General features: G+C 37.0%; 1 protein-coding gene across 1 annotated transcript in view; it reads left to right on the top strand.

The window, feature by feature from the left end:
- Positions 1-351: 351 nt before the first annotated feature.
- LOC145663228 (U3 small nucleolar RNA-associated protein 14 homolog A) overlaps positions 352-12,259 on the top strand; it is a 49,868-nt gene continuing 37,960 nt past the window's right edge. Inside the window, exons 1-2 of the mRNA XM_081729596.1 lie at positions 352-532; positions 10,753-10,861. Coding sequence (XP_081585722.1) covers positions 10,764-10,861 — 98 coding nt within the window. The 5' untranslated portion in view covers positions 352-532; positions 10,753-10,763. The remainder of the gene's footprint in view (positions 533-10,752; positions 10,862-12,259) is intronic.

The raw sequence follows: 12,259 nt of genomic DNA, 5'->3' as shown, positions 1-12,259 counted from the left end.
GAGATTTTCTTTTCATATACACTATACTTACATCTCTTTTCTTTCTACATTTACTCGTTCATACATCTACTTCTTCCATAACACTTTTTCTTTATTATTTATTATTAATTTCTCACTTGTCTCCACCCTTGTCGCCGCGTACATCTTAGTACTTACCCCTCTTTCATTGTCTGAATGTCTCTCCTGATTTTGATGTTTTTTTCTGGTGGTGATCTTTACTTTTAAACAATTTAGGTCTCCTTTCAATTTTTTTTTTTTTTTTTTTTTTTTTTTTTTAAGTTAGGTGCACATGAGAAAAATTTTAATTTGTAGCCTATCTTAACTATCTCTGAGGCACTATATTTTTATCGTTAATGGTTTTGGAGTGGAGAAGAGAAGGTCAATGTGACGTCATATGGAGTTAACTTAGAAGAAAGTGTATATAAGAAGGAACGATTAGAAATTAATATTCTATGTTATTCAATATAAACAGCCATGAGTTAGTTTTAAAGAATAATCCGTTGTTTGTGTAGATATTTTACTTAAATAGCAGGTAATGTATTTCCAAATCACGTGTTCGTAAAAAAAAAGTGCAAGGTTAATTAAGGTAAAGATGAGTTAAAGACTAAGCATATTGATATTGCTAAAACCTGATTATGCATATTAAATAGATATAAGTTAACTTTTTAACGGTATTATTGTTGTGTAAGACCACAAGTGGTTTGAAAAGTTACAAAATGTTCATTACTTAACACTACAGTGGTAACGTTGGGTCTACGGGACCCATTCAAGTTTTTACGCACTGAAATAAATTAAAGAAGAATATTTTATTACTTCGAGCTTACATTGACGAAATTATCTTTAGTTATATTAAACGAAAGAGTACAGTAATTTATTTTGAATGCCAAATTCAAAATTAATATATGTCTTTTATTGTTATGAAAGTATTTAACGAACATTTTTCATTCAGCTATTATTTAGTTAGCTTTGGTTTAAACACAGTATTCAATACGTAAAACAATATTCCAGACATGATACAAAAAATAAAAATTGTTAGGTAATGACGATATTACTTGAAACTGAAGGAAAATATGTCTTTTAACTTTATTTCAATTTTGATTTGCACTAATTTCCATCAAATTTATGAAAAACTGCAGCTACTCTTATTGGCATCTTTACATGTAATGATCTCAACATTCACCACACAACATTCTTGCGTGACCCAGGCAAATCCACTTACCACAATTTTGGCAAAAGTACCTGGTTTTGCTGTCTTTACACATGTTGCAACGTTCTCGTTTCAATTCTCGCTGCATAGGAGCATGCTCTTCAAAGGTTAATCCACATAACCTTGCAGCTGATTTTCGAAGATCAGTAGGATTGCGTTTATTTTGTGCTCTCTGAATCAACTGGCTCAGTATCAATTCTTTAGACAATTTTTTAGACATCGGTTTACGAGCAGTCACGATGTTACTAGAACGAGAACGAATGTTCACATTTCCTTTTTTCTTCCTCCATTTCGTGTCCTTGTCTCTACCTACAAAATATTTGTGCACAGTTTCTTCAAAATCAGAACTTCCATCACTGGTTCCTCCTTCATCACTAGTATAATGGTCACTAGGCAAACAAAAGTCAGGATCACAATCTTCATCATCTTCTTTGCAAGCTACATCACTTAGTTCTTGCTCTAACATGTCCCTTATAGTTTGAACATATGCCTCATAGCTTTCGGCCATGCTTCACTTGAATATCTTTATTTAAAAAAAACTATACGACAAGTGCTTAAAAAACATGCAAATTAACACACGGAAATATGGTTTTCTCTTCTAAAATCGCTGCTTAATATTATTTAATCGTGCTAGTAAAATAACATCACTGGTAACGTTGGGTCTGTCTGGCCCACTCTATGAAAAAGCACGCGGCACACAACAATGACCAAGCGAAAACTAAAACAGGCTACGTATGATTAAACTACAACTTAGGAGCGGAAGGTAGGGGGAGCATGTAGCAGTTCGATTGTTGCCAACTAAAGTTATATTATTTTTTGTAAAGGCTTTGGTCTCACAGGCCCAACATTACCAGCGTAGTGTTAAAATTGTTTTCTTCAAGGAAGGAAGAATTTAAGATCACTTAAAACACAAAGGCTAAACTTTACAATACACACTTTAGTTGCGCATCGATAAGTAGGGCGCCTTAAGTGGATATAGTAGAGTAAAGTAGGGATAAATCAGTCTTGGGAAGTAACGTAACACAAGTTACGCGTTACTTTTTAAGTAATGTTTCCTAGTAGCGCGTTACGTTTTTTTTTAAAAGTAACGGTTACGCATTACAAATTTTTAAGTAACGTACCTGGTTTGCGTTACTTTTTCGCGTTACATTTGGGATGAATAAGTACAATATATGTATTTTTTTTCGGAAACAAATGTTTCTTCCCTGTAAGTGAATTTCTCAGAATAGAACAATGGAGCATGAACTATGTATGTCAGTAACCGACAGTCAGTCACCGACACACAAAGAAACGGATAAGATCATAGTGCCACTTGATGTTATTTGGAAAATCAGGACAGCCTTAGGGAAATCACGTGTACTGATTGCAAGCACCTGGAATATTTTGTCGTAGATTTTTATAGTTCCAAACAGTGGATAGAGAGACCACAAGAGATTTTTTATATCAACTCAGCTCGGCTCGGCTCAACTGAGCCGATGGGTCGAGTTGGCTCGCTTCGGGTGAACCATCGGCTAGAGTTGCCTTGGTTGGGATGAGCCATCTGTTCGGTTTGGCTCAACTGAGCCGAGGGCTCTAGCCGATTCGGTTGAGTGAGCTGTTGGCTCGGCTCACTTCTCGGTTCGGGTCGATAGTGAATGAGCTATGAGCCGAGCTGTTCGAGTCGTTGATAATTCTAAATCTGGGCCGAGCAGTTTTGAAGATATTTGTCCAGCGCCATGTAACTTTTAACCATGTTTGGCTCGAGCCCGAATACTCAACCTAGACCCTCAACCCAAATTCAGAAGCTCGTGAACAATGTCCTTGACTCCAAGACTTAACGACTGCTGAGGTTGGATACTAATTTTTTAGTACTCAAATGCAAACCGCCTATCTTTCATGTTTATACACAGTATTGCTATTGTAATAATATAAGTAGTAGTAATAGTAGTATCATTGATAATAATTAAGATTGTCTATGTAAGATATTTGAAGAGAGTACTCGAAATTACACACCGGATTTGGCTAGACTCGTCTCGAAACTCGACCCAAATTTTAGTTGAGTTGGAGGAAATTTTTCGAGCCGACTTCTCGGGTCGAGCTCAAAGATGTCTGTTTCTAGTCGAGTCGAATTTTTAAAGAAAACTCGCTCGTGCCCATTCCTACAAGTAACTCAGTTTGGCATTTTAGTCAATGTTACATTATATGAAAGAAAATGTTCATATAGCTGTCAAGTAAAAATTTGTCCTTGCATTTACATAAAGCGATTCAGAACGTGCAATAATAATAATGATAATAATAAAAAAGCGGTAGTAATAGTAGTACGGAAAATTGAGAGTTTTTCACATATTCAAAGTTTCGGACCTAAAAGTAACGCGTTACTTTCAAAGTAGGGTAACAGTTACTTTTTGGGGGCAAGTAACGCAATACATTTTAAGGGAAAATAAAGCAACTTGTAACGCGTTACATTTTTACAAGTAACTTACCCAACACTGGGATAAATATGGTATGGTAGAGTTGTGTTAAGAAAATTTAATTCCGTTTTGTAAAATTATTCGAGTGTAATTTTTGGTTTCTGCTTAAGGATACAAACTGGAGCGGATATTGTAAAATTATCCCCCGATAAACCCCATTGCGCTGAACAATGTATTCTACTAAGTTAAGTGAACGATACCTAAACCGGGTTAACTCGAGCAGACGATTCTACCAAATAGAAAGTTTATAGGTAAAATACGATTTGAAACTTTTTTCGGGAAGAAATGAGTGTGTAAATATAAGTAATTATTGTTAGTGCACAGTATACTGAAATGAATTTTGAGTAGCAATGAAAGTATTGTATGTGTAAGTGTGCTCTTCCACTATGGCAAGTCTTTACTTTGATTCGGGCAGTGACTTTAATCGGTTCTTATAGGTTCAGTCACTTCCTTGAACTCTTTGTGCCTCAGTCACTTGTTGGAACTGTTTGTGCGGCGGAGAGATAGATTGGTGATAGTTCATATTTTTTCCACTAGGTGTCTGCGCACAGTGATGTGATAGTTTGCTATTGTGATGCCACATATTCTGTCTGTAGTTAGTGTGTGTACAAGTGCGTGATTCAATTTTCGTTTCATGGCTAATAGCAGATGCGGTTGAAACATCGTTAATGAATTTCATACAAAGAATTTGAACTTGTCTTTTTAAAATAAGTTTGTATTAAATTTGAATATTAATTTCTCTCGCTTTGCAGCAGTGTGTGGTTTAATTGAGTTAGAGAGTACGTGAACTTGAGTGTTGGGCAAGTGTTGTTGCTATCTTATTTTTTCGTGTGTGGCATCCGTAATTATGAGTTTATTATTCATGAGTGTTCTGGTATGGCGAAAACCTTAAGCACTAAAACTTTCTCCGATTGGCTAACGTTTTGTCGGGAGGTCTGCTTAGAAACTTAAAGAATCAGGTGGTTTAATGGGTACATATTATTTCATCACATGTGCACTGGGATCTATTGTAATTACCGATTGCTGGAAAGGGTACAGTGCTTTGCATAAACAGATATTTTAAATTTTTACGCCATGCTGGATCTCCATATCATTAGCGCTGTGTTTTTTTGTTTTTTACTTGATATTATTTTTATTCTTGATTTGTTTTGCATTTGTGCATTTTTTAAAATAACGAAATGCATTTTTATAGAGTTTATTTGATTCAGCTATATTTTTTTGGGGGGAGGATTGGGGGACGGTAGACCCCCATGTACTTCCGTATACAAGCTGTCTACATTTTGAAGTTTTTAGCTGCGAATTAAATATCGTAGTTGAACAATGTGGATAGTTTGGATTAGGTAAGGTTAGAAACTAGTTTTCATTTCTTTTAAAGTATATTAGTTTTATCTGTAGCTGTTTTTTGATCCACATTTTGGAGAACTTGTGAATTACGGTTGTTTAAGAATTGATTTGTCCGAACCGGTTTCCAGAGTAGTTTGGGAAGCAGTTTCGAAAGATTTTTCTATTTTCCGGAGTAGTCTAGGAGTGATTTTTGGGGGAGAATAACAGGTTGTCTGTTCCGAGGAGCTGCTTCCTAGACTGCTCTGATGAATTGAATCGTTCTTGGGAAATGATTCTCAAACTGCACCGGGAACCGGGTCAGATGAATCGGTTGCAGTCACTGTCCGAGTCAAAGTAAAGACTGCCTCCACTATCCTCGTTATGCTTATACCCTTGTCGCTGACGCGCCTGCTCCCTACGGACGCGCCCCTTCACCCACGCTTGTGTCCTCCTGCTGCGCTCTTATTTCGAATCAGTTGAATAGTATTTGCACTTTTTAGTGGCAACCTAGCACATTCTTTGGTTCCTGTTTTACGCACTGTAGGTTTTATGCCATACTTCCACACTGTATTTATACTGAGCCTTCCTGAATTCTATCTGCAAGTAGTAATGGAGCTCATCATTTAGTGTATGCTCTACTAAAAGAAATACAAAGCTCTAACCTAAATTGGAAATGTAAGAAATGTGTCAAAATTTGGTAGAACCGTCAAGTTATTATTGCTATGTTGGAAACTTTGCGGGACTTAACGGAATAAATACCCTGTTAAGAGTTGATATTACACCCTACCAGTGATGACTGATTTGAACGGAACTTATTTTGCTTGAAACGGATATAAGATGTGATATTTCTAAGTATTCTGGAACCAGGGTTGACAAAAACCTTTTTTTATTTTTTATTTATTATTATTATTATTATTATTATTATTATTATTATTTTTTTTGTAAATAATTTGCTCTATGTATTTTTTCACATATGGACAGAAATAAGCTTGTTTCGCCTTGGTGTTATTATTCAACAACCGGGTTATGCTGGAAGGGATCACATAATCTTAAAGCGGAATCCAAATTGCTTCTCGGCTTACATCCGAGAGAAATTGTCCTCCATTTCAACTCGAAATCGGGACTAATTGGCCACAAATGCGATACGTCTGCCGACTCACTCACGAAGAACTCCTGATAAAAATACGTTATAATTGTCAAGAATCATTTCAGAAGGACAAAAAGATTAACAGTTGCACAAGTGAAACCATTATACCGAATTACATATGGACAATTTTAAAGTACTTCAGAGTACAGAAAAACTAATTTAGTCCAAGTTAGTTCATTACGACTTTTATTAGTTCAAGTTAAAGAAATACGACTTAATTTGCATATCAGTGAGAAAAGTGAATAAAGATACGAATTATTTGAGTCCACTTTGGCCCTGACCCATTTATACATAAATAGAAACACAAGATACTTCTGATTTCAATAAATGCCTCTCGTGGGGTTTCTATGACCCCCTCCCCCAAAAAAGTACGGTATTTTGATGTATTTTATCAATAGTAAACATTAAAACGAAACAATATTTAGAATTGTAATTGCATAATAATAGCAAACTATAAAAAAATCACAAAAGGAACATCCATAAACTCATAAAAAAAAGTTGCTTTTGTAGTATAATCTCTTTTGAGTAATGAATGGGGAATTTAGGTCTGAATATAATACGAATAATATACGGGAGTGAAACGTGATAACCTAGAAATGTGTGTCATCAAGAATTTACGAACATTTTTCATTTTTTTGGGTTGAACCAGCCATCCTTGTCTGGAACAGTAGTCGAATGTAAGTTAGCAAGTTGCATCCTAATCCGTATAATGATAACATCTTCAGAAGTTTAAACAAAGAGGTTAACAGCTGCAGATGGTGTCCCCGAAATACAATATTTGCGTAGAAATTAACAGAATCAGATGAAATGTCAGCATGAGACAAACAAAAAAGGTAATAACAGTCATCAGTGTAGGGTGATTGATTGAGGAGTAAAGCGAAGTTAACTTCTGGACTACAGAGGTTGTTCAGTCTACATTTGGCCAATTTGGACTTACCTAAAAATTTAGAAGAATCCATGGCGCCAGGTCCGTAAGTGCTCGATGTGTTTCCCTTAGTTCCTAACAATAGCCCGACAGCGTAATTTCCACTGTAATAGGCTTCTCTAAAGAACTGGGAGGGGAATCTTGTTCCAGCCCGTTTGCACAGCTTTCCAAAGTCCTTCCGCAGTTGTCACACGCCGTTTTCTCGAAGCCCGCTTCAGCAATCCAAGTCCACAATAGTCCATAGGACTTGCATCTGGAGATTTAACAGGCACCTCATTGAAAGGTATCACCTGTATACCACATGCCTCCTCCATCTTCCTGTAAAATTCGAGGAACGATCGTGAGGTATGTGATGAGGCCTTGTCCATGTGAATGCGCACCAGACTGTCGTCATTTCCGTACATTGTTGGAATCTCATGCTCGTAGATCGGCCGCATGATCTGCTCCTGAAAATTCTGCGAATTTATTTTGCAGTTGTTCGCCACCCTACGAATCTTCAGTTTACCTCGGTAACAGTAGCCAGTAACGACCTTCTTTAGTTCTTGGCGCCTTTCTCTCGGTACATGATGGCTCTTGGTTTGCCGCAGTCGGAAAGGTAAATCCATGCTTCATCGAGCGTTACGACGTACATCCACCTTTGTTTTGCCAGATGCCGCTCGTACAGCTTCCGGGCGTTACATTTTCGTTCCTTTTGGTGGTCATCCGTGAGAAGATGGCCGCGAGCTTTCATGACTTTTTCCAGCTTGAGTTGATAGTGTTAACGTCCGGCTCACAGTCTCCAAAGACACGCCAAGACGATTAGCCATACACCTTTGTGTTGGCGAATTTTCTTGCATTGCCATTTTGCGAAGTTTGCTCTGCATGGTGGAAGTGGCCTTGGTGCATTCCCGCTTCCTAGGCAACTTCGTTGGTGATCCAAATGGTGGAGCTTCTTTGCCCTTGTACTTTTTAATAATATTTTTTATTCCACTTAAACTGATGTTGCAACCATTCTTCTTGCACTGTTTTCCAATGACAAACACTAAAGTGGGCGTCATAAAGAGCCGCAACATAGCCTTCCCAAAACCGGCTTAGTTTGGGCGGCATTTTGGTCAGAGAGCGGAAACCAACACACTTGGAAACAAATTTAACACAACACTCACAACAATGGTCCTGTTTTGTGCGTTATTGTCGTTCGCGCGGAAAAACAACTCCGTTCCGAGGAAGCCACTGCACAACACTGCAGGACGCCACGAGCCAGGTTGGATGAGTCCATTCTGCCCGGGAGGGGGAAAGGAACGAAATCGGCCAAACGTAGGCTGAACAACCTCTGTATTTGGGTTCGCGTATTGGTGCGATATTAGGTAAACAGGTAATAGTAGTGCAGGGGCATTTGTAAATATAACAAAGTCCGTAGGATGTTGAATGAAGCAATTATATGATTGGTTGCAATCGATAGGTAATGAGCTGTAGAATCGGGTACTACTGGGTGTTTTGTCTCAAAGTGTGGCCGAGCCGGTATATGACGTCATACTTCTAAGATGCCCGCTAATGCGGACATCGATGTCTTTTTAGCGCTATACAGGCTAAAGTTCTCATTCGATTTCCATGGAAAGTGGTTTATTTTATTTCTTCTGTTTACTGCACGTGATTTTGAATAGATTATTTGCCAAATAAATAATCTCACTTCTTCAAAAATTAAGAAAACTATCAAAACTGGCGTAAAATTAAATGGGTTTTCCTACGATCAATGGGCATACCTACTAAACTAGCGAATGGGTTTTAATAAGTGTCTCATTTTTCTCCATAGCTATTATTTGTGCATATTGCATAGATATTCGCCAAATAGATAATTTTATTTATTTACAAATTTAATAAAAATTCGGCAAAATTGGTATAAAATTAGGTCTTTTTGAAAGATATGCAGTCAAATATCGACAATGAAAATGGTGTGAGTTATAAATTGTTAACAAATCATTATGCCTATAAATACCTTTGAATTAAACAAAAGTTTCCGATTATAGGGTAATTTGTTCTCGTATTGCAATGTACCACTTCCTTACCGTTAAAAAAAGACACACATCCTACTTAAATAATAATGAAAATGAGTAAACATGTTGGGTTGTAAAAGCAAAACAAATACTAAAATACTTCAAATACACAAAGAAACCTTTCTATTATTGCAGAATTGTTTAGAAAGGAAACTAATAATAGATATTTAACTTATGAGTCATTATCTGAATTTGATCGTCATTTTCACAATGATTTTCCTCTGCTCCACATTTGCTCTGTTCTGTACATCTATGTAATTGAACACGGCATTTGTAATTGACACAATTGAAAGCACATCGTCCTTTGACACAACGTACCAAATTTTAAAATAGCTTCTGGAGAGCATGGTACATGACTCATAATAGGAAAATACTCATTTCTCCTTCTTTCCTATCTAAACATAGATGGTCAGGGAGATTCGGTTGTGTAAGATTAACCCGGCGTCACTGCATCGCTTGGTAGTGAGTTTTTAAGTTGTGTTGGTGTAAAACTGGCTTTGTTGGCAGCAAAGTTTCACGTTGAACATGTTTGTCGGTAAATAGCAACCACCAGAGGTTACGAATATCTGAAAATGCTTTACCTTGTAAATACGAGCGACAAATGTACTATTTTTCTATCAATTTTTCATCGTGAGATGTAAATCTTTCTGGGCAGTTTAATTTATCAAATACCTCTAGAACTTTTTTCTAAAACACAATAATACACTGAGCAAGGCTATGTGATATATGTAACAAAACACACAATCACGTAACAGTTTCGACACACTAACTGTGTCTTCATCAGACTTCCACTCCTGGCTGTTTGGGAATTGGTCACTTCTTATATACTCTCCAGAGCTCAACTTTTAATTAGGCTCCGCCCCTTCATTAAAAGTAACACTTGTGTGGTTTTAACGAAGGGGCGGAGTCTAATTAAAAGTTGATCTCCAGAGATTATATAAGAGGTGACCAACTCCAAAACAGCCAGAAGGAGTGGAAGTCTGATGAAGACATAGTTACTGTGTCGAAACTGTTACGCAATTGTGTGTTTTGTTACATATATCACATAGCCTTGCTCAGTGAATTATTGTGTTGTAGTACAAAATGAAAACAAGGCCTGGTAGAATAGTTATAGGACATTTTCCTGAACTTTTTTCAGTGGAAGGTTCAAAAACGTATTAGAAAGATTGATTTCCCCTGTTCTTGAAGGAATCTACTGTGTCACACTCAGATAGAGAATGAAGTTCTAATAATGTCTTAACTTGTTTAGGATATAGGGAAGAGTAAATACGATTAAGTTCTATTGGCTTCGTATTAGCTCCAATTCCGGTCACAAAGAACTGTTTGTTGGGAGCAACTGTAACCACCACAATAAGAGAACAAACATGTCTGTATCTGTTGAATAGATGTGGAGGATAGAAACATGGGCCGATACATGTGAAATCATTTTTGGATTAACAAAAAGAAAGAAGTAAAGGGAAGGAAACTGCAGTTAATAGACATGGACAAATTGATAGAAATGTTATGAGTGATCTGCTTGAAGCCTTCGTACGTTGCGTACCTTGTATAAAATCCTCATTTGCTGATATTTTATGTCTACTGTAGTAAGCTATGTTGTTTATATCGTTCGCCAAATCCAGAAATTGTGTGTTATTGTTGTGAGCAGTGTTAATAGTTTCCGTTCTTTGCAGAAGCAGAGAAGATGAGTGATGAGGAGGAGTTGGCGAGCAGCCACAGTGAGGACGAAGGAACACACGCGTCTCTTCTCGAGGCCATCTCACAACTGGATAACAAGCAACAGTAAGTTTTATTATAATGAAAATTACAACTTTTAAAGTTTTTTTTCTTTCTTTTAATTATATTTTCAATTCATGAATTGCATCTTGCAGCAAACGTTTACAAAATACAGATAAAAAACATTATACGTACATGGATTTGAACATCCATCGGTAGGAAAATAATAATACTCACGGTAGAAGATTACAGGAAAAGATTTCTATAAAGTAAAAGAAACAGGTTTGATTTAGTTGTTAATACATTTACCATATTGTTCTGTTATAAATAAATAAATAAAAAAAAAGTGTATGTGTAACACCACTGTAGTTACAAAAATTATGAAAAGAACTGCATAACAGAAAGTTTCAAGCCTAAGCCCTGAAGAAAAGTTTTCAGTTCAACGGGAAACAGTTGAAATATCGGTTCAAATACATCAAAGGAGCATTATTCCGGTGAGTTGTTAATTATTAGTGTAGAGTAGTTTATCGTTTATATTAGCATACACTAGGAACGGATATTCTAAATAAAACTATGTATAATTCCTGTTTGTTTGAGTGTTGTGCTCCAAGACAGGTTCAGTCACACTTAGCTGACGTGAATAATGGAGCTACTAAGCCAGTGATTCTCAACAGGTGGGTTGCGCAGCCTCAAGGATGTGTCGGGAAATTTTAGAATTAAAAAAATATATATTTTATGTTATGTAGGAGGCCAATAAGTCCAAACTGTATATAATGCATTTTATTACCTGGGGCCGCGGTGGCTCAGTGGTAGAGCGTTCACCTCTGGTGCTTGGGGTCCCGGGTTCGATCCCGCCAAGTGAACTTTGTGGTGGACAAACACCGTGTGCGTAGGTTTTCTCGGGGTTCTCCCGTTTCCTCTCACTTTCTTCATTTCACCATTTCATTCATCACTCATCATCACCGTCTCCTTTAACCTAACCGGCATAACCGTGGGACGTAAAACTTAAAGATTTCATTTCAATGCATTTTATTACCTTTTAATAATAAGTTAAAATTATTGTTATTTTGGCTCTTGACTTCAATATCCTGTGTATATAGTAAAGTACCTAACCTGATCAGTGTGTCGCCATCAAAAGAAGTTGGGAATCACTGCACTAAGCCAGGGGAATTGGAGCCAGTTTCGTTTCGGTGTGGTTCAAGAAGGCAATTATGAAGCTGGAGTGCAGGATAGGTTCAAAATTAATGTAACAATAATAAAAAATAAATGAATCTTCGCTATCCAGGCCCACATCAATTAATATTTCCCTGATATTAGACTCTCTCGTATAGTCTTGGCGAGAACTCATGTGGTTCGGATCCCACGTTAAGGTGTAGATCGACGTCTCATATAGCCTTGCTCGTAAGAGTCACGCTAAAGTCAACTCAACTCAGACGCATAGTATGAAGAAGCGAGATCCGTAAA

Source organism: Thermobia domestica, chromosome 10 (genome assembly GCF_964235325.1).
Source record: "Thermobia domestica chromosome 10, izTheDome1.hap1.1, whole genome shotgun sequence".
In the NCBI taxonomy this organism is placed as follows: Eukaryota; Metazoa; Arthropoda; class Insecta; order Zygentoma; family Lepismatidae; genus Thermobia; species Thermobia domestica.
The sequence above is the reverse complement of the archived record's forward strand: the minus strand, read 5'-3'. Positions and strand labels throughout refer to the sequence as shown.